The sequence below is a fragment of the Pimephales promelas genome, chromosome 4, assembly GCF_988280905.1.
Source record: "Pimephales promelas chromosome 4, fPimPro1.hap1.1, whole genome shotgun sequence".
Lineage (NCBI taxonomy): Eukaryota > Metazoa > Chordata > Actinopteri > Cypriniformes > Leuciscidae > Pimephales > Pimephales promelas.
Genome location: NC_142772.1, coordinates 45,194,853 through 45,221,189, shown reverse-complemented (window position 1 = coordinate 45,221,189; position 26,337 = coordinate 45,194,853). Strand labels below are relative to the sequence as shown.

At 37.6% G+C, this 26,337-nt stretch overlaps 2 protein-coding genes across 4 annotated transcripts; both read left to right on the top strand.

The window, feature by feature from the left end:
- Positions 1–1,084: 1,084 nt before the first annotated feature.
- On the top strand, positions 1,085–21,886 carry slc2a11b (solute carrier family 2 member 11b). 3 transcript variants are annotated; one of them, XM_039659258.2, is made up of 13 exons: positions 1,165–1,252; positions 1,529–1,697; positions 4,463–4,561; positions 13,211–13,371; positions 13,478–13,602; positions 14,095–14,224; positions 15,223–15,371; positions 17,502–17,689; positions 18,932–19,042; positions 19,277–19,378; positions 19,765–19,840; positions 19,983–20,110; positions 21,192–21,886. In XM_039659258.2, the coding sequence occupies exons 2-13, from the start codon at positions 1,590–1,592 to the stop codon at positions 21,378–21,380; spliced, it is 1,566 nt and encodes a 521-aa protein (XP_039515192.1). In that variant the 5' UTR covers positions 1,165–1,252; positions 1,529–1,589; the 3' UTR covers positions 21,381–21,886. The 3 variants fall into 3 exon arrangements, with proteins under 3 accessions (XP_039515195.1, XP_039515192.1, XP_088986694.1); XM_089130568.1 differs by having other exon boundaries at positions 1,173–1,252; positions 1,490–1,697; XM_039659261.2 differs by lacking the exon at positions 1,529–1,697 and having other exon boundaries at positions 1,085–1,252.
- A 1,705-nt stretch (positions 21,887–23,591) lies between these two features.
- gstt2 (glutathione S-transferase theta 2) lies at positions 23,592–26,048 on the top strand. The gene is made up of 5 exons (XM_039660006.2): positions 23,592–23,762; positions 23,971–24,058; positions 24,192–24,342; positions 24,890–25,066; positions 25,850–26,048. The coding sequence occupies exons 1-5, from the start codon at positions 23,603–23,605 to the stop codon at positions 25,994–25,996; spliced, it is 723 nt and encodes a 240-aa protein (XP_039515940.2). The 5' UTR covers positions 23,592–23,602; the 3' UTR covers positions 25,997–26,048.
- The last annotated feature ends 289 nt before the right edge of the window (positions 26,049–26,337 follow it).

Genomic DNA, 26,337 nt, shown 5'->3' with positions numbered 1-26,337 from the left:
AAATTATTATTTTAATTTTTTTAACACGGAAAACTGTGACAAAACGCCGACTTCCATATACAGTATATGAATAAATATTCAGAAGAAATATCATATTACATAAAACAATTTCAACGACAAAGATGTCTTAAAAACCTTTTTTTATGGAAATTATATCATAAAAAAATATTTAAGTCAGTGCAAAGCAATCATATTAATTCAAATTTAGCTCAAAAATGCTCTGAATGAGAAAAAAAAAATGTTTAGGCACATAATATCTAGATAGATAGATAAATACTTTATTCATCCGTTAAGGAAATTCAAGTTTCCAGTAGCAACAATTAATTAAAAAGAAACAAACAGGACAACAACAAAAATATATAACATAATATCTGTGAATGTAGCCTAATGTCAATGTAATTGAAATCAGACTAATTTTGCGTCATTATGCGCCCCTTATTCAGCAAGAATATACATTTTTAAAATGTATTAAAATATCCATAACGGCAGTGTGCAATAATATGTTGTGCATTGATGTACATAGATCTTTTACTCAAATTTTCACAACGATTTTTAAGTTTTGTTTTAAACTTTGAATCAAGTAAATGACTTGCTATATATATATATATATATATATATATATGAAGATGGTTACTTTCACTGAACAGTTTAGACTGCAGGCAAGCGGTTAGGCAGCTTACCGGAGATTTGAGTACAAATAACACAACATTTCCACCTGTCACAAACATTTTAGAATCATTAGTATTTTTATGACTTTAAACGCACAAATTTTTAAAATGATGATACTGGTATAAATAGCTAGCCTTCCAAACTGCTTGAGTTTTATGAATCAGAAAGAGGCTTATGGGCTCTGCGGGTCACTTGACTGAAACAGCAACAATGTGTTCTTTGTGATCAAAGGTCAAACAACACAATGCTTGAAATAGTTCAATAAGTGTTTCTTCTCACATATAATGACCAGCTAGCATGAAGTAGTAGTTTATCAGTCATCTTTAAATGAGGAAAATCCAACTGTAATATTACATGCAGAATTCAGATTTGCGCCTCAGGTTGGCCCAGTGGTGGTCATCTGAGTTTATGATTACACTAATGACTGCACACAGACCTACCGTCCCGCACAAAGTTAATCTTTCCAGTGAGACCTATAGAAGGCATGGTGGAATAAACTCCTTTCTTTAGCTTTCTAAAGTTGCTAAAAATGAATGAACTCAAAATGAACGAGCCAGAAGGGTCTACGACTTTAAGAAGAAAGGTAAGCTTTCATTTGAATTTTGAATTCATGGTCCACAAGGCTCTAAATGCATTATCCACAGGACTGAGTGTGGAAAAGCAATTGACATGCATGTGTTAAAAGACAAAAATATCCAAAAAGACGTCCTACAGAGCTTCTCTGTGGCTGTAAAGGGAATTTCATCCTGAATCAACTCTGAACCCAATCATTTTTCACTGTTCATGCTCTAAAACAACAACATGATTGTATTTCTGCTAGTATATCTGCTATGCTGCTCATCCAGCAGTTCTGTCCTAGGATGAGTTCATATTTCAGAGACTGAATCCGTGATTAAGAGACCTTTGGAATATTAAGCGAAATGTTAAAATATTTTGGACGAGTTTCAAAAATGGGCAAAGACAACGGAGAGCTAAAGGAATATCAGCCTTTACTTAAAGACTTCAAAGAACCGGTTCAACAAATAAAGGTATGCCTGAAATTATTCTTGTAATACTCTCTTTGAAATACATACAACAAATTCTTAGAACAAGCAGGTTATAACTAGTATACTACTCAGCTCTCATCATAATGAACAGTGATGGACAGGACGTGAAGTTGTAAAAGCACTTGGTATGCTTTATGTGTCTTGCATAGTATACATTTTTTTGATTATTGTATATGTATTTTTGCATTTGCAAATATTTGGTATCACTTTGCAACTATAGGTTCAATTTGTTAACATTAACCATATTAGTTTACATGAACTAACAATTAACAATACTAGAGCATTTCTTAATCTTAATGTGCATTTCAACATTTACTTCATAATTCAAACTTTTATTTAATGCACTTTGAACTAACACGAACAAACCATGGACAATTTTAACATAGATTTATAAATATATTATTTTCCTTTCCATTTTCCAATATATTATATATTAGAAATGCATGGAGTAATATATTGATGATACATATATTATACAATATATTAAATATATTGTAATATATTGCAAAATATACAAATTGCCGCTTTCAATATATTGAAATATATGGCAAATGAATATATAATACATGTAATTATATATCCGAAAATATATGCAATTTTATGTTTATTAATATCCACCATAATGTATTACAATTTGTATGGGATAATGTATTGGTTATATATGTAAAGATATAAGGTCCCATGTATGTTCAATATATGGTAGAATACATATCAATATATATATATATATATATATATATATATATATATATATATATATATATGAAATTATATGTAAATATATAAATAAAATATATGTATAGATATGTGCTCCATATATTGTGGAATATATTTTAAATATATTTAAAATTGTATGGAAATATATGCATACATATATGTATAGATATGTGTTCAATATATTGTGGAATAGATTTTAAACATATGTAAAATTATACCGAAACCCGTTATGACCAAACCATAGAAATAAAGGCTTTTCGATGTTCCTGATGATTTATAAGATAACAAGGGGCGTGGTTAAACTGAAACACTTGGGAAGACTAATCAACATAATGGGGAACAGCTGAACATGGGACAAGACACATGGCAGGATCACATGACAAACAGGGAATCACATGACAAGAACAAGAAACAAGACAAAACCCACACCGTGACACATACACGGTGATATAGTATTCAGTATAAATACATGTAACATCTAAAATATATGAATACTTAATAAATATTTAACCTGCAATACATGTGCAAACCTTTATACCACATATTAACACAGACCAATGGGTAATCTATCAAAAGCCACCTTTATTTTTTTTTTAAATCAGGCACAGATACTAAACCCAATTAAACCACAAAACGCCTTGCATATGGTCAGACAAAGGAAATGTGACTACATTTATTAACAGTGCAACATTTTTAAAGAGTGCCATTGAACAGAAAATATACAAATTATACAATATAAATTAAAGGAATTTCAATGACCAATGTCTATTTCAAACTTTCAGCAGTGCTGTTATGAAATATAGATAAAATATCTGTTAACAAAATGCACAAATAATAAGGAATAAATAAATAATATACAAACTTTCAAGGATTTTGGATTTATGGAAAAGCATATGTTTCAATTAAACGTTTTTGTGTAATGCAGTTGCAGTAATTATCTGTAAATTATTAAAGATATTTTATTTGAGCTAAATAGCTATACCATGCATGTCCACATGGTTGTTAATTTGGAAAGTATAACATGTAAAATCATATAAAGCCCATGTATATGTATATGTATATATATATATATATATATATATATATATATACAAATCTCTGAGATTGTCTGCAATATATAGTCTGCTTTATTTTATTTATATATTTCCAATATATATTTGGAAAGTGTAACATGTAAAATCATATAAAGCCCATGTATATATATATATATATATATATACAAATATCTGAGATTGTCTGCAATATATTGTCTGCTTTATTTTATTTATATATTTCCATACAATTTTAAATATATTTAAAATATATTCCACAACATATGGAACACATATCTATACATATATTTTATTTATATTTTGGTCTTGATTGAATATACGTATCAATATATATAAATATATGGACTATGCATATATTGCAATATATTCTACTCTACACTCTACTCTGATCGACACTCTACTCTACTCTATTCTACTCTACTCTACTCTCTGGACTCTATATTACTAGAGCTCATCCAGAGCTCTCAGAGCAGTTCTGTCCTATGATGAGTTCATATTTCAGAGACACACTGAATCTGTGATACTCTAAACTCTACTCTACACTCTACTCTACTCTACTCTACTCTACTCTACTCTACTCTACTCTACTGGACTCTACTCTGGTTCTACTCTACTCTCTACTGTACTCCACTCTACTCTTTACTGTACTCTACTCTACTTTCTACTGGACTTTACTCTAGTCTCTAACTGGACTCTACTCTACTCTCTACTTTACACTCTACTCTATTCTACTCTACACTCTACTCTATTCTACTCTACTGGACTCTACTTTACTCTACTCTACAGGACTCTACTCTACTCTACACTCTAGTCTACTCTACACTACTCTACTCTCTACTCTACTTCTACTCTACTGGACTCTACTCTACTCTCTACTCTACACTACTCTACTCCTAACCACTATAAATATTAGCTGTTAACAGCAAGTTTAGTTCAAAATCCCATCTGAACATGCCTTTTGTACTGCGTTAACTGCAGGTTCCCAGTAAATATCTTCTTCTGGCTGTCTGGGCTAGTGGCATTGGTGGAACCTTTCAGTATGGGTACAATATTTCTATCATAAATGCACCAACCAAGGTAAGAAATGTGCATCAAGACTTTACCAGATAATTCATCAGTTTACTTAAGCCTGTGTATATTTACACATAAAGCAGACTTTGTATAACATGCATTTTACTGTCACGTTAAGAGGAGTTAAATCAAAAGACTTTGCTTCGGTTATACAGTGTGTATGTGTGTGTGTGATTTATAAGTTATCATTGCAGTCGCTCATCAGATTAAAAGTCACATGAAATCTGTAGTTTGTTAATATGTAATGGGAATTATGGTCCCTGTCACATTTTTGCTAAAAAAAATGACCAAATGTAGACTTCTGATTCCAAAAAACACATTTGGGCTTTTTGCAGTATTTAATTGTTAACTCAGGGTCAATTTTAAGTTTCGCAATGTCCACACATTACCCTAGCAATTGACATTCAGAGACACATTGTTCTCTGAATGTCTGTGTTCTTTTTAATAAAATATTGTTCATCTTACTATTATCCAATTTAAAGGTGAAGTATGTGGTTTCTGAGAAAAGCTAATGAAAAATGAAATCAACACCCCAAACAAACAAATTTGTGAATATTTGCCAGATATCTGTGTGTGTTGCATAAAATTGTACATAGGAAAAAAAACAAAGTGGATCAGAGCGATCATCGTACACTCATGATGATGGAGAGTGAGCAACCGGGACATTTGAAAGAACGTAGTATGAGAGATGGCTGAGATTATCAAAGAGGAAAAGGTCAGATGAAGCAAGAGCAATAGGACCCTCGTTAAAGGGTTAGTTCACCCAAAAATGAAAATTAAGTCATTAATTACTCACCCCCATGCTGTACCAACCCCGTAAGACCTTCGTTCATCTTCGGAACACAAATAAAGATACTTTTGATTGAATCTGAGAGCTAGATCAGTCTTCCATAGACAGCCTGAGGGACTGCCTCTTGACGGCCCAGAAAGTCATTAAAAGAAAAGGTTTAAATATTCCATGTGCCTACAGTGGCTCAACTATAACTTTATCATGCGACGAGACTACTTTTTGTGCGAAAAAAAAACGTAAATAACGACTTTATTCGACTTTCCATTACTTCCTTATGGGCGCATGCGCGAGAACTGAGACGAGACCGTTCTTCTTCGACTACTTTTTGTTACCGGCTGCTCACCGCTTAGGAGTTTTACCGCCCCCTACCGTATAAGATGACGTACTGATATAGCCGGAGGCGCAAAACGTTCTGTTTACAAGCAGTACGTCATCTTATACGGTAGGGGGCGCTAATACTCCTAAGCGGTGAGCAGCCGGTAACAAAAAGTAGTCGAAGAAGAACGGTCTCGTCTCAGTTCTCGCGCATGCGCCCATAAGGAAGTAATGGAAAGTCGAATAAAGTCGTTATTTACGTTTTTTTTTGCACAAAAAGTAGTCTCGTCGCTTGATAAAGTTATAGTTGAGCCGCTGTAGGCACATGGAATATTTAAACCTTTTCTTTTAATGACTTTCTGGGCCGTCAAGAGGCAGTCCCTCAGGCTGTCTATGGAGGACTGATCTAGCTCTCAGATTCAATCAAAAATATCTTTATTTGTGTTCCGAAGATGAACGAAGGTCTTGCGGGGTTGGTACAGCATGGGGGTGAGTAATTAATGACATAATTTTCATTTTTGGGTGAACTAACCCTTTAAAGGTATAGGGTAGGCATTCGAACAGGCTAGCAATAGCAAGCTAGCTTTGAAAGCCTGAGATCCCACCCTCCCTTCAGAGCGTCTCCAAAGCCACGCCTCCTTCAAAACACATGAACACACACAGCAAAGTCTGCAAAAGTTAAATTAGCTGTTTCAAAGCACATTTTATTACAACCTACTGAATGCTGCAGATTCATTTCAGACAGTGTTGACATAGAAATGCATAAATTCAGGAAAAGCTTGAGTCAAGCTTTACAATGAGGTCAATGAGGTAAGACATCGTATCATTGCATTCGGACTGCATACAATGATTGGATGAGCATTTTTTTTTTTGGTCCTGAGACTTCCACTGAAGAAGATATAGCCTAAGTTCATGTTTTATTAGTTAGTTGCTATCAGGATGTGAAGATTTTCCACCAATACAACAAAAAAAGTGTTTATAAAACAAATCGCCTGACTATCTTTAGTATTAGAAAAGCCTACCATTGGAGGGATGTTAGAGAGGGGGAAGTCTCTTAAAATGGATGTCGAGATTGCTTTGTTTTTTTTCTCAATATGTGAGTAACATTGGATTTGCTGTTTCACAAAACGAATGCGAACGCGAATAGAGTGTCAAATACGCATCCATCCCGTCTAGTTAGACGCTTGAATCTTCGGCTCGAGTTCAAATTTGTCACCTTGTGTGGAAGACGTTCGCGGCAAACGCGTCGCCCACCTCGCGCTGAGCCCCGTTCACACTACAAGCAACTTTGTCGTTGCAGGTCGCCAGTGGCTGCGCTGGAGGGCGATCTGTTTCGACCTCACTCTGACCGTCACTACGGTCTAATAGGATGATAACCTTCGTTCCGCCTTCTCTCGAGACCTTATGTAAACAAAGTCATGCCCATGACCCCGGAAGCGGAACGTCACGCCCTATAAAAGGCGAGTTAACTTCCGGCTCGTTCTCTTTACCTTTCTCGCCTAGAGACCCGGTACAGGTAGGAACCGAATTAATTATGTATTCACCATTCAATTCATCACCCAGTTGGTGCAGGTGCCTTGTGCCCCTGTGAATTGTGGTGTTTTATATTTCTGTTTGTGAATGATATTGATGCTAGTTCTACATACTAGCCAGTCAGTATTTCAATGCAAACACTCAATTCATGCTATACATTTGTGCTTATGAATTGAGAATTATAATGTATATTATACATTAGAATATTCATTATGAAACATACTAGCATTCAATATTATGGATTATTCTGTTGTTTTTTCAGAGTATCCATCAATAAACTAATGAATACACTTCATTACAAAAAGTTTGATGAGTATTATTGCCTTGGAGCCCTATATCACTGTTCGCAGCTGTTGGGGTTTGATAAAAGCCTGCTAAATACGTTCGCGTACTATTGCAGGTCTTTTTAGCTTTTGAGTGTGCTTGATATATCCTTCACTACTGTGCGCAGTCAGTGGGATTGTGTGTGGCATGGCCTCTCATTGCTGCCGATATTGCCAATCATCAATGGACCCTCGTGATGGGCATAGGGAATGCCCTTCATGTCTAGGGATGGCTCATTTAAGAGAGGATGTGGATAATCCCTGCAGTGCGGCTTGTGACCTGCCCAGAGGGGAACGACTTCACCGCGCTAATAGAGTACGCAGTTCTGTACCTGAGCGTGGTAGGGAAAGGGAACGCTCATCGGACAGGCATAGCCGTAAGCGCTCCCGCAAGCACTCACGTGATGGCCATGAGCCACACCGATCAAGCCATGAGAAGGTGGTGGAGGTGGCTAAACCCCCAACTCCTGCTCCACCAGCGGAGGATGGGAACACGGACACTCATCTACAGATCCTGGCTGCTATTCAAAGTTTAGCACAGAGGATGGACAGAGTTGAAGCCCGTCACTCATTTTCACCATCGCTACCTCATAGTCAGGAAGGCGTTCCTCCAGCTGCACGGCAGGGTAATCCTGATACTGACATCGAAGAGGCTGATATATTATCTCTCATTGCTCCCCACTCGCTGGTTGATGTTGCACAGCAAGCAGAAGAAGGGAGCCAAGGAGAGGAACCCCACTCAGATTCTGCCGAAGTGGATGGCGAATCAACAGGGAGGGATGATTTTCCAGCAAATACTCTTGTTGCCAGGGTGTTTAGTGCAGCAAAAATTCTTTGCTTACAACCTTCTGTGCCTGACCCAGCTCCTGTCGGGGGCGTCTGGGAAGGCATACCTCAGACTAATTCTCCATCTTGCATTCCAGTGGCAGATGACTATACCTCAATGTTGAGGACAACATGGAAGAAACCATCTCAGAAGCCTCAATTCAATGCAGGCTGCAGACGGTTGGCCAATGCCCGTTACCCAAAAGAAACTGGACTGGGGGACATGCCACCAGTAGAGCAAGAAATAGCATCATGGACAACTCTGGGACCAGCTTATGCATCTGCTAACCCTCGCTGTCCCAAGAAGGAGTGTGCAAAAACTGACCGTCTGATCTCAAGATCATTTAATGCTTCTGCACGTGCAGCTCGTACAGGTAATGCTTTGGCTATCCTCTTAGCAGCCTTACGGAAAACAGTAAGTGCGGAGGACCAGGATTCTAAGAACCTTGTTGATTCTGCTCTGGCTGCCCACTCACAATTGACCCGTGATGTGGGGGATGCTATGTCCTCGGCTGTGTTATGTCGTAGACAGATATGGCTGGCACAAACCTCTTTGCCAGAGACCATACGAAGCGAACTAATGAACTTGCCAGTAGTTCCCGGTCATGTTTTTAATTCAAATTCTCAGGAGGTGCTGGATAAGGCGGAGCGCTCCATTGCAACCAGAGAAGCTGTTCAGCGGGCTTGTCATAAACCAGCTCCAGTCTTCAGACCAAGGGCGCGAGAAACACAAAGACCGCAACAACCTGCCTGGTCTAGACATGGGAGTGGCAGTCTGGCTAGTGGCAGTCAAGGGCAGAGCTTTCGTCCCCAAAGACAAAATTCTGCCCCTTATCCCCAGAGGAGATTTCAGTCCCGTGGGGGAGCCCAACAGAGAGGTTCACGAAAGGTCCCTGGACGTGATGGTGGACCTGCATAGGGGTCAGGGGCTGGCCGTCGACTGTGCCTCTCAACTTTCACGGGCCAGTTGGGAGAAAGTGATATCAGACCAGTGGGTTTTATCAACAATAACTCACGGGTATCGGCTACAGTTTCGACGGCGCCCCCCACCGTTTTCAAGGGTCAGAATGACTATTGTCAAAGACCCACTATTGGAGCCCGTATTGAGGGAAGAGGTGCAAGCTCTTTTGCAAAAAGGAGCAATCACAAAGGTGCCCTTCAACGCACAGCAAACTGGGTTTTATTCAACCTACTTCATAATCCCAAAAAAGAGGGTGGTCATCGTCCCATTCTGGATCTCAGGCACCTCAATCAGTACTTAAAAATTCTTCCATTCAAAATGATTCATACAAAGATGGTAATGCAAGCCATACGCGCAGGAGAATGGTTCACGTCCCTGGATTTAAAAGACGCTTATTTCCATGTTCCAATTTGTCCAGAGCACAGGCCTTTTCTCCGCTTTGCTTTTCAAGGCCAGGCCTTTCAGTTCCAGGTTCTGCCGTTCGGCCTGTCTTTGGCACCGAGAGTTTTTACTCGGGTGATCTCAGCTGCCTTAGCTCCCCTTCAGCTGCGGGGTATCAAAATCCTGCCATATCTGGACGATTGGTTAATTTGTGCTCCCTCTCGAGAGCAGGTGGTCAGGAACACAGAGGAGGTACTAGCTCACATTCAGTCCCTGGGGTTCACAGTGAACTGGAAGAAGAGCAGCCTCCAGCCTCAACAGCAGGTGAAATTCCTGGGGCTATATTTCAACTCCAAGACAATGGAAGCATGTCTCACTCCCCAGAGAATAGACAGCCTGGAGAAGGCGTTGGGTCACTTCCAGAAGGGGAGACTTGTGACAGCCCACAGGGTTCAGAAGCTGGTAGGACTGATGGCGGCAGCATCAGTGGTGATTCCTTTAGGCCTACTGAGGACACGGCCGATACAGAGATGGCTCAATTCTTTTCATCTTCATCCAAAAAAGGACAGAAGAACAAGACTGTTGGTGACAAAGGCCTGCATGCAGGCCTTACTTCCTTGGAGGGACAAGGACTTTCTCAGCAGGGGCTCTTTACTGGGCAATCTTCCTCACCGAAGATCAGTGATAACAACAGATGCATCACTGACGGGTTGGGGAGCCGTTTGGGAAGGCAGATCAGTAAGGGGCAAATGGGATCCCCCGTGGTCATCAGAACACATAAATGTGCTCGAACTGCAAGCCGTTCATCTCGCTCTCAAGGGTCTTTTACCATTTTTTCGCCACAGGCATGTGCTAGTGAGGACAGACAGTACCTCAGCGGTTTACCACATAAATCACCAAGGAGGGACGAAATCATTACGCTGTCTCCAGGTGGCAACGAACCTGCTGACATGGACATGGCCAAGGCTGTCCTCACTGAGAGCAATCCACATCCCGGGGGTGACAAACAGAGCAGCCGACATTTTGTCCAGAACGGGGCCTCTCCCAGGGGAGTGGCGGTTGCACACAGAGGTAGTAACCCAAATTTGGACCCGATACGGGACCGCTCAGGTAGATCTCTTTGCTTCCAAGGAGACGACCCATTGCCTGGGATGGTACTCCCTCACGGTACAGGAGGGCAGTTTGGGCCTGGATGCTCTGTCACAAGACTGGCCGAGAAGCTTATTATATGCTTTTCCCCCCTTTCCTCTGATTTCTCTGGTCCTCCAGAGGATCAGGGAGGGTCATTGCACAGTTCTACTTGTTGCTCCACGCTGGCCGGGAAGACCATGGTTCCCGGACCTAGTTCAGCTGGTTCAGGGTCCTCCGTGGCAACTTCCATCACGGGCAGATCTCCTATCCCAAATAGACGGGCAGATTTGGCATCCAAACCCGATGGCACTTCATCTATGGGTATGGCCTCTGCAGAGTCCATCCCTCAACAGCTAGATGAAACGGTACGTGAGACACTGAATAATGCCAGAGCTCCATCTACTCGGGCTAATTACTCCATAAAGTGGAGAATTTTTACTGAGTGGTGTTTAGGCTTGAATGTTGATCCAATAACCTGCTCCGTCCCACTTGTCCTTAGATTCCTGCAGGCTCAACTGGATCAGGGAAAAGCGGCCAGCACAATCAGGGTTTATGCTGCATCTATTTCAGCATCTCATCGGGGAGTGGATGGCCAGCCATTAGGCCGACATCCTTTGGTAAGCCAGTTCCTGAAGGGAGCTGGTCGTTTGTGTCCAAATCGCACCAATCGCACACTACGGGTACCCAATTGGGATTTGCCTTTGGTACTAGACTCTCTCACTAAGCCCCCATACGAGCCTATGGCAGATGCAGATTTTAAAGCTTGGTCTCTCAAGACAGCTTTTCTCCTGGCTATATGCTCTGCTAAGAGGGTAGGAGAACGAGCCGGAAGTTAACTCGCCTTTTATAGGGCGTGACGTTCCGCTTCCGGGGTCATGGGCATGACTTTGTTTACATAAGGTCTCGAGAGAAGGCGGAACGAAGGTTATCATCCTATTAGACCGTAGTGACGGTCATCCTTCGGTCTCACAGATCCATAGTTATATTCATAACTTACGTTCCCACCACTGGTTGCTTAGTTATGTTTGTGAGTGACATTCACAAACGTTACTCTATGTTAGACAAAAAATATGTTTTATTGCCGCAACAAAATATTTAATACAAATATTTTAGAAGGAAAAGTCTAAACATTGATGGAATCAGTACATAAAATGCATAATATTAAAGATATGTATTCATTATTATTATATTATAAATATATTAAGATATTTATTTGTCGACCATTGGCGACTGGATGGGGCATGTCTGACGACGCGACAAAGTTGAGAAATTTTTAACTCTATGGAGTGATTTTCGCGAGCGACAACCTAGGAGTGAAGTCAGTGGAGCGTGTCATTCTTCAGTGTTGAGTCTCATAGATATATACACTAGACCTCACCTGGGGGTTCTAAGCATGCGTCAAAACCGCCGCCATCTTGGAACAGGGGTCTTGTCATAGGAAGTAGCTAGGTAACGCTGCTATCTCTGCCTTTACTTCAAATTCATTGATGGTGGCGGACTTGTGTGCAGCGTATGAAGTTCACGGATGAAATCTGAACTAGGAAGAATGTTTTAAAAAAAAAAAAAAAAATAACAATTTTTTTTTCTTTCTGGAATCAATGATAAATACATGTCTGACCGTTGGAACAAACCAAAAAACAAGAAAAGTCGCATTCATGATGATTTATGGTGATTTTATTTGCGTTAGACCTGTGTCTACTACATTGACGCTGATGCATTAAAGTGGAGGGGCTCCCCTGTTTCAAGATGGCGGCTCTATTGACGCATTCGTCAGGTGAGGTCTAGTCTATGGTTGAGTCTGACCGAGGCAAGTTGAACGAGAAGCTCATTTTAGCGTACTGAATCCGTGACTGAATGTTTTCGGGAACCCAGATAGACCGGTAATTGCCCATTTGCTGCAGTTAAATAGCGGCAATAAAACGTATTTGTTGTCTAACATCGAATAACATCCGTGAATGTCACTCACAAGCATTACTAGGCAACCAGCAGGAACGCCCTCCAGCGCAGCCAGAGGCGACCTGCAGCGACAAAGTCGTGTGTAGTGTGACTGTGAACGTAAAGTAACGGTCGCTGTCGCGTGTGTCGCCGGAAGTGTTGCCCACAACCCATTGAAATGAATGGTAACGTAGTCACTTGTAGTGTGCACGGGGCTTCATTCGCGAAATACGCATCAATTTTCAATCGATTTCAAATTTGTCACCTTGCGTGGAAGACGTTCACGGCAAATGCGTCACCCAACTCACGTCATTCGCGCCAGTCTATTCGCGTCTTTGCATTGAATAAATAAATAAAAAATATCAACAGTGTTTCTCAGAAATCGCTTACTGCAGCTTTACATGCACCCTTTCCTTTCACAAGACAGTTTTTATTCCATTTTCTATTGTGTTTTCTATCAGTCTGTACAGAACTTCATTAATCAGACATGGACAGAGCGCTACAACACGGAAATCTCCACACAGATGCTCACTCTCCTCTGGTCCACCATAGTGTCCATATTCACTCTTGGTGGACTTGTGGGAGCGTCCGTTGGGGGAACTCTGGCCATTAGATTTGGAAGGTGAATGGAAGACAAAATACTGTATAGAATGTGTTTGAAGAATGCATTCAATTACGTTTTTAGGGATGGTACAGCCTTGAGATACATTTTCCCATCTTATTTTCAGGAAAGGGACACTATTGTTTAACAACACATTTGCTCTGCTGGCTGCTTTCTTCATGGGCTTGAGTTATCCTTCAAGAACTTTTGAGCTTTTAATCATCGGACGCTTCCTGTCAGGAGTAAATGCAGGTACAGTAGCCTATCTCAAGGTTTAAAGCACATGAAATTAGTGAAGGTTGATTTTTTTTTTCCAATCAACATTCATATTATACATAGTTAAATATATACTTTATTCAGCAAGGATGCATTAAATTGATCAAAAGTGACAGTCATGACATTTATAATGTTACAAAAGATTTATATGTCAAATAAATGTTGTTGCATTCATGAATATGAAATTAAGTCAGAAAATCTTCTTTTGAATTATCAGCTATTTAATAATACAATTTAATAGCTGAATAATCAGCTATTTTTTTGAACGAAAAGTATATTTTCCCACATCAGTGAAAAAGCTGAGGTTTAAATGTGGTTTAAATGTATTCATTGCATGTTTTGAATTTCTGTAAGTGATTTGCTGGATATAATTTGCTGTTGCCTTATGGTAAATTGCATGTAGCCCATCTAAATGACATAAATGAGAAACATTATGATCCCATAACTGACATCTCATTTGAATGACAGGTATCGCAATCTGTGTTCAGCCTCTGTATATTGGTGAGATCGCACCTAGAGCTCTGCGTGGAGCCATGTCCATGGGGACCTCCATCTTCATCACCGGTGGGATCTTAACGGGACAAGTGATTGGCCTCAAGTACGAAACAAAGGCATTAACATCACATAAAGCATAAGAGGAAGGTCAAAATTTATCTTAAATATATGTCTCCTGTTGCACTGTGAAAAAATATTTTCAAGATTTGTTATCACAACATTTTTTCTTTTGTCAAATCAACTTAAATAATTTATTTAGTTCAGATAACTTATTATTTTGAGTTTCTGATGACTAAATCAATATCCTTCATTGTATTAACTCACTTTTTCCAGTTCAATAAACTTAAAATTTTAAGGCAACCAGGTTACTTAATTTTTTAAGTTAAACCAACAATATTTTTTACAGTGTGATCCCCCCCTAAATTTAAAAGGGTAGTTTGTTCAAAAATGAAAATTCTGTCATTAATCACAACCTTGTGTCGTTTCGAACCCGTAAGACTTTCGGAACAAAACTGAAGACATTTTCATATGAAAATTGGGAGCTTTCCGTCTCTCCGTTGACAGATACGCAACTGAAACTTTGACGCTTCAAAAAGTTCATAAAGATGTCGCAAAACTAATCCATATGAATTGAGCGGTTTAGTCCAAAATTTTCAGAAGAGACTTGTTCGCTTTATATGATGCAAGTACTTTGTGAAATTTTTCATTTAGGGCAAACTAACCTTAATTGCCGACCCATAAAACAATATTTGACTTTATACTGTCACAAGTCAAAGTGGATGGAGAATCAAATTAATAAAAACAGTTTTTCCTCAACTCAAAATGTCAGATGATGGCAGAGTTGCACAAAACAGCCTTATAAACTGAAGACTGGAGTAAAATTCAGCTTTTCCAAAATATAAATTGTAATAATATTACACAACATTGCTGCTTTTAGGGCATTTTTGATTAAATTAACAAATCTTGAACCGGTAGTGTAGCATGCAAAAGATTCCTCTTATTGTAGCCTACTTAATTCTATTTACTAAATCAACATGCCAGTAAAAGTTTTTAAGAGTCTCTCTCTCTCTCTCTCTCTCTCTCTCTCTCTCTCTCTGTCAGAGAGTTGTTAGGTAAAGAGGAGTATTGGCCCATACTCTTGTCCACCACGTGTATTCCAGCCCTCCTGCAGCTGCTGAGTCTGCCCTGGTTCCCCGAGAGCCCCCGCTACCTGCTCATCGACCGTGGGGATGATGTCGCCTGCACAAAAGGTTCAATAACTGTGCACAATATTGTTTCAATAAAGAAGGTGTTTGTGCCAATGGGATGTTGTTGGTTATATACCCATTATATACATTTTGTCTTGTTGTTAAAGGTAGTGATAAAGCTCAGAGTATTTGTCCTCTGCTGTCCAAATTATATAGACTTTTGTGGAATCAGTTGATGGATTGCTGAGGTCAGTACTACCAAAAGTCTGTTTTTTTTTTTTTTTTTTTTTTTTAAAAAGAGTCTCTTATTTACGGAAGAGGATTAGTGCCAAGCAATAATAGAAAAATAAAACCATCTCGAGATTAAAGTCATTATAATTTCAAATTAAACTCTTTAAATTTAGAGAAAAAAGTCGAAATACAATCTTGAGAATAAACTCATTAAATATCAAGATAAAAGTCATTATAATGCGAGATTAAACTTGTTAAATTTCGAGAAAAAAAGTCGAAATACAATGTTGAGAATAAACTCATTGTGTTTCGGGGAAAAAAACTCGTTAAATTTCGAGAAACTGTCTCCATGGTTACTTTGTAAAAACCTTTGTATTGCTGCCACACTACCATTTTCGGTCATCATGTCCGCGCGGAGCTCTCTTTTAATAAAGGGATTTTAATTTTAGTAATTTTTTTATTTTATTTTATTTTTATTTGTTTATTTGAAAAGGGACAATGTACACTAATCAACATTCACAACAAATGTAAGTGCACCCGAGTTAGCCACAGGCTAGTTTTCATCGGCAGTCCCCTTGCCAGATGTTACTAGGCATCCTAAGATAATAAATAATAACAATGCAATACAGTTCAATATACAATAAACAAAAAGTAAAAAGAATAGACTGTGTTAAAATCACAAATAATCAAATAAACATGAGATATAAAATATAATTAGATGTAGGATCACCGCCTTTGAATATAGGGGCCACAACAGCAGGCTTCCATGAATTAGGAAACCTTCCTTGAGCCAGTGAAATGTTAATTATGTGTGTTAGTGGGGTAACTATAGAAGAATTTATCTCTTTCAACATAAGTGAATCCATCCCATACACATCCTTAGCCCTAGAGGATTTGAGAGATGTGACTATTTTTACAACCTCATTTTAAGATACCGGTCTTAATGTTAATGCTGGCTCTCTAATAATAACTGGAAGTGCATCATTTTTATTACTGCTTGGCCCTAATCCTCTTCCGTACTTATTCTCACCAAGGCTGACAATGAAATCCTTTTTTTTATTTGAATATGTTGTAAAATGTAATTTATTCTAGTGATGTCAATGCTGAATTTCCAGCATCATTACTCCAGTCTTCATTGTCACATGATGATTTTGATGCTATTTAAACATTTCTTATTATTTTCAATGTTGAAATCATCAGTTTAATATATTTGTTGAACTTTCTCTTAATCAGATTTTGTGATGAACAGAAAGTTCAAATTAATAACATTTACTTGAATCGTTTGTAACTTTATTCATGTCCTTACTTGATCAATTAAATGCATCCGAGCTGAACAAATGCATAGTTTCTTTAAAAAAAGAGCAAAATCTCACTAAATAAGGAGTGATATGGCAAATTAAGCAGATTACAGAAAATATCAAAATGAAATTGAAAATGAAATGCATTTTTCTACAATCTATACCAATGTGCTTCATGTGATAATTCAAAAATACTGCCAGGTAAGATGGCATTTAACTGAATATTTTTATTTAATGTTTTATGAATCAATGGATGAAGATTAAAATTAGCAGTTAATCAATAACCAAGTAAACAAACCACAAAATCAGCATGTAAGTTTCTAAGTCATGCAATGACTGGTCAAAAAAAAATTGCTTGCTTATTTTGATCTGTTTTTCATGTTTTGCCAGCAAGTAAGGTCATAAGACACATTTAACTCATGATTCCATTGAAGTGAAGATGATGTTCTCATCTCAGCTGTGTATAACCAGAAAATCAAAACATTTAAATACTGAAGCGAAAAATCTAATTGACATGAATCCCCCTTGAACGGTTGTCGTGATGTGAACACGCTGTCTGTAAGGAAGATAAACCAAAGCTGTTGAGCCGTAACCAACAACTGAAGCGAGGAGAAGAGAATCTCGTGAGTAAAGGAATGCTATGCCCTTTGCCATTTTCTTTCAGCTCTAACGTGGTTCCATGGGCCGGATAACTACCATGGAGAGAAGGCGGACATAGAGAGAGAGAGGGACTGTGCGATCGGCATTAAACCCAAGAAGCCCTGGGAGCTTTTTAAAGACAGCAGTCTTCGTTGGCAGCTTCTGACCCTCTTCGTGATCCACATGTCCCAGCAACTCAACGGCATCAATGCGGTGTGTATCTCCACTCGCTCAGACACCCAGAGACAATGGCTTTACATTAATGGCTTGAAATATAAAATGATTAGCCTTGACTGCAGATTTGTGCACTATTACAGTAAAACAAAAACAAAAAAACACACCCTCGCTCCAAAATATCATGTGACCGGCCTGCTGTGAATTAAACCCTGATCTTTTGTCAAGGCAAATTATTGAAAAAAGTATCTTTGTGACATTTATCTCATCTCATGATATGCATGAAAGTGAAGCAAAGCCAATGCTGAACCATGTACAGTACACTGTAAAAAATAATCGTGATTTTAACGGTAAAAGACATGCTACAGTTCAAAACTGTTAATTGGTTAACAGAAAGTTTCCGTAATAAATACGGTAAATAACTGTGATAGATCTCGTGGTACATTTAATGCAATTTTACTGTAAAATACCATTAAATTTACAGTTTTTGAAAGTGAAAAAGAACTTCACATTGTATAATTTACAGTGAAAAACCGTAAATTGACATTCCCACCATTCCCTTAATGTATTTTTGTTGAAATAACTATGGTTCCTCATAGTTTTCCTTATTTAATACTTTTTTTTTTACGTATTACAAAAGTATAAAACATATATCAATTCTTCAATAGGTTGGTAAATTAACATTATATCAGATAATAAAATACGGTTTATAACTGTAAATTTTAAGTTAGGTCTGTAAAACCAATAATGTTGCTACCGTATTTTTGACGGTAAAGTTCTGGCAACCACAGCTGCCATTTTTTTACCGTAAAAATTACGGTTTTATTTTATTTTACGGATTTATTTGACACTTTATTACAGTGTAGCAAACATTATTTAGACAATTTACGCACTATGAAAAAGTAAATGTATGAATGTCATTGTATTGGATAAAACATCAAACCAAGAGAGAGTACGAACGCACATTTCAGACACGGTTTTGTCAGGTTTAAGTGTTAAAAATTAGATATACTGTTCAAAATGAAGACTATATCTCTGTAAAAATGTATGCTGTTTACGTGACCTTTTAAAATTATTTTAAAACTTACAGAAAAATCCGGGGTTGAACGTGACGAACTTTTTCGACCTTTGGCGAAACTTCAGATCACGTAGATTTCTATTGAAAATTACTGGATTTTTTTCCTTTAAATTTGAATTGTCATTGTTCAAAGCAACCGTCACACAATTTTACATCACATGTGTCCTTGTGACCCCATTTGATAGAGATTTCTCTCCCTTCAGATTTATTTTTATGCAGACTACGTGTTCACCCAGGCTGGGATCCCAGATGACAAGATCCCGTACGCTACAGTGGGAACCGGAGCTTGCGAGTGCATCACTGCGCTGACCTGTGTAAGTCTGGGATTTGTGTACCAGCTCAAAGTCATTAATCTCAGAAAGCATTTTTGGCATAAGCCTGTTGATCCAGAGACATGTCCCACAAATCACACAGTGCTGATCTGACAAATTGTGCTCTAGCCTTTAGAAATAGTTGCATGGAGATTTTATAAAATTATAAGAACCGGATGTTAAAAGGTTTTTCAAACACAGGAGTTGTGTGTGTGTGTGTGTGTGTGTGTGTTTCAGGGTCTTCTGATTGAGTCTTTGGGAAGAAGGGCTCTGATAATTGGTGGATACTCTCTCATGAGCCTGTGTTGTGTCTGTTTCACCGTCGCGCTGACTTTTCAGGTTAACAGATCTATAAAATTCTATATGCTAATACTATATACAGTATATTTGCTGTTTTTCTCAATATATTTATTTTGTGCAACATGTCAATATTTTATTACACTCTTTAAAATAAAGGTTTCTTAAAGGGGATTATGTGGAATTTTCCCACATTTTAGTAAATAAAATGTAACCCCTATGCGACGAGTGGGATTCAGTGTTACCGGCAGAGGAGGCGGGAGCACTAACAAGGACACACTGTCAGAAAAAAAACATGCAAAACAGTTGGCATAACGTTTGTAATCTTAATATTTGTTTCAAACATTTATATGTATGCAGATTTAATTTAATGTTTTTTTAATGTGTACGGTTATTGTAAAGAGTTTGTTGTTGTTTCTCCCTCACAGGAGTCCAGCACTTGGGTTCCCTATCTTAGTATGGCCTGTGTATTTGCCTTCATCCTCAGTTTTGGCCTTGGACCAGGTGAATGAATGAGCAAAAAAGAAAGACTGAAAATAACATAATTAGTAATCTTTTAATACAAGCTGCATTCTGTCTACACTATTGTTGTGTGCATTGGCACACACTAGTTTGATCAGTGATATACATGCGCTTTGTGCTCTAGGTGGTGTGACAAACATTTTAACAACAGAGATGTTTACCCAAACCGATCGGCCTGCTGCATACATGATTTCCGGCTCTATCAATTGGACCTCTTTCTTCGTCATCGGCATGATCTTCCCATTTATTGTGGTATATACAAATGGCTTTTCCTCTCTTTTTAGAGAAGTGCCTTTTGATGAGTGGGGCTGGTCGATATTTAATGAGTTTATTCTCAAGATTGTATTTCGACTTTTTTCTCGAAATTGAAAGAGTTTTTTTCTCGAAACACAACGACTTTATTCTTGATAGTTAACGAGTTTATTCTCAAGATTGTATTACGACTTTTTCTCGAAATTTAAGTTTTTTCTCGAAACACGACTTTATTCTTGATAGTTAACGAGTTTATTCTCAAGATTGTGTTACGACTTTTTTCTCGAAATTTAAAGAGTTTTTTCTCGAAACACAACAACTTAATTCTTGATAGTTAACGAGTTTATTCTCAAGATTGTATTACGACTTTTTTCTCGAAATTTAAAGAGTTTTTTCCTCGAAACACAACGACTTTATTCTTGATAGTTAACGAGTTTATTCTCAAGATTGTATTACGACTTTTTTCTCGAAATTTAAAGAGTTTTTTCCTCGAAACACAACGACTTTATTCTTGATAGTTAACGAGTTTATTCTCAAGATTGTATTACGACTTTTTTCTCGAAATTTAAAGAGTTTTTTCCTCGAAACACAACGACTTTATTCTTGATAGTTAACGAGTTTATTCTCAAGATTGTATTACGACTTTTTTCTCGAAATTTAAGTTTTTTCTCGAAACACGACTTTATTCTTGATAGTTAACGAGTTTATTCTCAAGATTGTATTACGACTTTTTTCTCGAAACACAACAACTTTATTCTCAAGATTGTATTTCCATTTTTTTTTCTCGAAATTTAACAAGTTTTTTCTCGAAACACAACGACTTTATTCTCGATATATAATGAGTTTATTCTCAAGATTGTATTTAGACTTATACCATAGACTGGTCTACACTAACGTTTGGTGCTGTGTATTATGTATAGAATGGGTTATCCAAAAATTGTATTATTAACAATTTCACAAAGCAACTGTGTTTGTCCAAAACACTGCCATATTATTTACCATGCATATTTTGTAAAATTATTAGGATTAATTACATTTTGAAGGCTTTTAACAATGTAATATTTTTGTTAATCTCTCCTAGAACGGCCTAAAGCAGTACTGCTTCCTTGTTTTCCTCGTTATCTGTTGCTTGGTGGCCACGTACATCTTCTTTGTGGTCCCAGAGACCAAGAACAAGACATTTCTGGAGATTCAGAGTGAGTTTCGCTCTAGAAAGAAGTGCACTGCTGCCAATGGTACTGAGGGCCCTCTACTGTCCACTTCAATGTAAAACACACAATACAGCACATTCACAAAGCACTGTATTTTAATATTTGAAAGGGCATGTGTAAAATGTGCCAAAAATAAATGTGAGAAATGTGAGATCAGCAAATATCTGGAATAAAGATACTTATGTTTAACAAGTGATAGTGTACTATATATAGTAATTTAATTTGCTAGCGTGTGATTAGTTATTGACACACAGACTGCAGGAAATCATGTGCCTTCAAAATGAATACTGTCTTTATATCAAGGGGAGTCTTTGAAATGTACAATGAGGGACTTTCATTAGTATTACATATTGGATGTGTTTTAAAGAAATGATTATGGATAAAACTCAATGCAGCGATACTATTTAGAATCAGTGTAGGCTACTTGTTTGATACAGGTTTCTGCTTTAATTCTGTTAAATGGATCAAGATTGTGAAAAAGTCATGAAGTCACTGCATTAAACATGCTTGAAATTATTTGGATGTCAACAAAAATTTTGACAATAAAGAAAATGTTTCCCCAACATATGATGCTTTGTATTTTTTCACAGTTATCTTTTAATCTCAACAATCTTAAGCTGACAGATGTTTTACAGATGTTTTGAATCAATTTACTTAAAGGAGTAGTTCACTTTTAAAAAAAACTTTTGCTGATAATTTACTCACCCCCATGTCATCCAAGATGTCCACGTCTTTCTTTCTTCAGTCGAAAAGAAATGAATGTTTTTGATGAAAACGTTCCAGGATTTTCTCCATATAATGGACTTAATTGGGAACCAAATGGTTCAAGACACCAGGGCCCGTATCCCTAAAGAATTTTTGTGCAAAAAGTGGCTCCTAACGGCCATATTCTAAGAAAATTCTCAGAGTCATGACGTTTTCTTAGAATTTCCCCTAAAAGTGACACGAAAATCCCAGTTAATATAAAAGCTATTCCTCAAGATTCCTAGTGCTTAAAATGGCTCCTAAGGCGAGATCTGCTAAGAGCAGGGAAGAGGACTCAGGAGTTCCCCTATAAGCAGCTGCACAAAATGGCCATTCTCCATTTTCTGTTTGTAGGATATTTATTAACAAGCCTTCATAAATAGACCAGCCAGCAATCACAGACATTGTTAAAAGCTGAGCCGTGTTAGCCTCGTTAAGACCACACCGAGTTGTAACGTTGCAATTTCTAGTTCATTAAGGACATTCCCTTGAGATAGGCCATCTTGTTTTCAATGGGGTCCATATGGGAGTGAAAGTACAAAATATGCCAGCTTGGATATTAATATGAGCAAATAAGACACGAATCATTATTTGACCAGGGTGTAATGAGCTTAAGTTTTCACATATTTTAGATTCTAATGTTAGGCTATAACTACAGCTTACTATTCATTTTCCAGATATTTTCTTGAATGTGAAATATTATTTACAATTACAGTCTGCATAAGATTAGAGTGTATAATTAAGTTTATTGATTTGAAGGTACATCCTTTGCTCATTATCACCAAAAGTTCATTTTCATCAAACTTGTAGGATCAACCAATTTTGAAATGATGACTCATACCTAGCAACGGGGTCAACCACACCTCCTTACTAAGATAGGATTCTCCATCCATTCCTTGCTCAGAGTTCATTGAAAATGTTCTGGAATCACTTCTAAGCTAAAACTCCTGGCAATGAATTTTTAGATTAAGTTAGGAGCTCTCTGAGAGGATTCTCAGAATCTTTAGGGATACGGGCCCAGATTATCTAGGACCCTTCGAGTCATGACTCGAAAACAGATTTGTTCATTTTGATGAACAGGAGAGTCACGAACGCGCATCACAGAACTAGAGCAAGGCAAGCATCTGTGCTTATAAAACTTAAACTTTTCTTTTTACAATAATAATAGATAACGTTTCATTTAAAGTCTCGCAGTGTCATTTTTAGCCGTAAATTATTCATATCTCAACTGAAGCGACGAACTTTGTATTTTCAGGTGGTATTTGTTACTTTTCTCATCGCTGATAAGAATCGACCAATAACTGTCGTTTACAATTACTTGAGTTTTTTTTTTTTAAAAATATAGTTTTAAAGGGAATACATGAGGAGAATGATAATTTTTATACTTGAATTAAATATATTTAAATATATTTAGTCACTATTTAGCGAACAAATGTTTTGAGAAGAGTTTGGTGCGTTTAGCGTGTTGCTTGTGATTGGACTATCGACCAGTGAGGCTTGACAAAACAGGAATACGTTGTATTTCTTCTCTATTTCTATGGTCAATACAGAGGGGACACACCGACACTTCACTATGGCTGGAAGACAGGCAGTGAAAGCCTATTTAGATCTCATGTCGCAGCCATGCAGGGCTGTGCTAATATTCCTGAAAAACAACAAAATCCCACATACGGTGGAACACATTGCGATACGAAAAGGTGAGCAGCATTATTGTGTGGTATTTGTTTAGTGGAAACTGTGCAATACATTTGTAAAGTCCAGCTGGCTTGAATCCAAGCATGTACAAAGGTTATCCTGCCGATTTATATAACTTAGTCCTGTATCTATGTCAGAACTATACTAAAATGTAATTTACTGAACTTTAATTTATTAACAACTTTAATGCCCTTAAATATGAAACTGTAGGGCAGCAGAAGACACCTGAGTTCACCAAACTCAACCCCATGCAGAAAGTGCCAGTGTTGGAGGATAATGGATTTGTTCTTACTGAGAGGTAAATATAAAGAGTGTAGTTAGAAAAAAAAAGAGCATTTGGAAGATTAAAATTGAAATTGTTATTGCTATTAGTTGCAGTGGTTTGAATTATTGTTTCAATTGTTAACCTATTCTATTATTCATCGTCACAGTGACGCCATATTGAAGTACCTGGCGACAACCTATAACGTCCCTGATCACTGGTACCCCAAACTGCCAGAAAAGAGAGCGCGAGTGGATGAATACACAGCCTGGCATCATGCGAACACACGTTTACATGCTGCCGCGGTCTTCTGGCTTGAGGTATAGAGTATGACATTTAAAGCAGCGACGGCAATGTGACATACTATATTTAATCAAAAACCACATTATTATACATTCAAGGTTCTGTGATAAAACTTTTGATGGCGCAGGTTTATCCTTAGGTCCCTAATTCAATCTGCTTGCAATCACATCATTCTCATTAGGGCACATCTGATTGGTTTAAATACTGGTCAGCATTTTCTGTACTGCTACAGTTTCCAGCAGGCTTTTAGAAACCCTCCACCTTCCCCAGCTCCACCTGTATAGATCTGTTATTATGGGTAAATCATTAACATTTATTCAGTAGCACGTCTTACTTGATCACAGTAGTGTGTCATGAATTTATTGGCAGTAGCAAGTCTAAAAATCAACAGCAGTGGATCTATTCCACCCAGAGCAAAGCAAACTTATCAACACTGACATGTCACTGACAGTTTTTTATCATATTCTGTGAGAAAATACATTCAATATTTTTAACCTAATTTACCTTTTAACCTTTAAAACAGTTAATTCTGTCAGACTTCATAGGTTTTGTATTCCTGTACAGTGTTTACTGCCTCTCATGACGGGACAGCCAGCAAATCCCGCAAAGCTCGAAAAGGCGCTATCAGACCTGGAAGGCACACTAGACAAGCTGGAAAACATGTTTCTGAAGAGACAGCCCTTCCTGTGCGGTGATGACATCTCATTGGCTGACTTGTTAGCAGTTTGTGAGCTCATGCAGGTAAATACTTAGAGTTGCTAAACATACTAAATAATGATGTGGTGAATAGTGAACAACTTATTGCTATTAGAAATACTAATTTTAAGCTTCTGAAGTCAAGAAATGGAAACGATTGCAAACTTTTCTTCCATATTGGGATGTATATCTAAGCGAAACAGCTTCTCGAACAAGAAAAATAAGTTTCATAAAAAAAAAAAAAATATATATATATATATATATATATATATATATATATATATATTTTTTTAATGAAACTTATTTTTCTTGTTCGAGAAGCGTTTCTCTTATTTTTTATATATATATATATATATATATTTTAAGCAAAAAGCTGAGAAATTGCATTTTTGCCAAAGACCACATCCGTTTCAGAAAACAGATGGTGTAGATCGAGTCCGTCAACACACCTAAAGCTTTAGTCTTGTAGTTCGTCATGAAGTGAAAACACGGAAAGCCGACATTTCTGTCAATGGCGGGGAAGCGTTGTCTTATAAGTAGCGGAAATTTCCATCAATAGCAGGGAAAGAATTAATGGCCTATAAAAAGAGTAATTGAAATATGTATAAACCCATCAATAAATAGTTTAAATTAAAAATAAAATCAACATAAAAGACTCAATATGTACTATTTCTGAGATGCTTGTGGTCCTCGATAAAAATAAAGCTTTCATTAAGATGAAATTGAATATTCATCCACAATTGTACATGTAAAAACATAAATAGATCCAAAGATCTCTTGTGCCGATTAGCCTTTGCATCTTATATATCATTTGATTGTCTCTTTCAGCCCCTCGGTAGCGGGAGGGACGTTTTGAAGAACAGACCCAAACTGCTGAGCTGGAAGAGTCGAGTCCAGTCCTCTCTCTCGGACTCATTTGATGAAGCTCACGCCATTGTCTACCGTTTAAGAGAGAAGTTCACAGCTAAACTGTGAAGAATCAGGTTTCTCCATTCACATCAATTAATTCTATACAGCTGATATATTTCACATTGATTCAATATGATTAACATTAATGGGATTAAAGGAGAAATCCTGCGCAAAATGAACCTTAGGTCTAATAACACATTGGTACCTAGTCAACCATTCTCTGAGATTTGTTTTCATGATAATTGAATGTCTAAAAACTGTTTAACGTATAATGCTAGTATATGGGGGCATATAATAAGGAAAACGAAATCGTTAGTTAATACCAATAACAAGGCTCAAAATACACTTCGAGGTTTGACTTTTCAATGTGTCCTGCCTATATACACGAACACCGTGCCAAGTGAGCT

Excerpts from the sequence above, each read along its gene's own strand:
- slc2a11b (XM_039659258.2), top strand. The coding sequence starts at position 1,590 with ATGTTAAAATATTTTGGACGAGTTTCAAAAATGGGCAAAGACAACGGA. Across the intron at positions 13,372-13,477 it reads CTGGCCATTAGATTTGGAAG|GAAAGGGACACTATTGTTTA; the intron begins GTGAATGGAAGA and ends TCTTATTTTCAG. Across the intron at positions 13,603-14,094 it reads CCTGTCAGGAGTAAATGCAG|GTATCGCAATCTGTGTTCAG; the intron begins GTACAGTAGCCT and ends TTTGAATGACAG.
- gstt2 (XM_039660006.2), top strand. The coding sequence starts at position 23,603 with ATGGTCAATACAGAGGGGACACACCGACACTTCACTATGGCTGGAAGA. Across the intron at positions 23,763-23,970 it reads ACACATTGCGATACGAAAAG|GGCAGCAGAAGACACCTGAG; the intron begins GTGAGCAGCATT and ends ATGAAACTGTAG. Across the intron at positions 24,343-24,889 it reads CCGCGGTCTTCTGGCTTGAG|TGTTTACTGCCTCTCATGAC; the intron begins GTATAGAGTATG and ends ATTCCTGTACAG.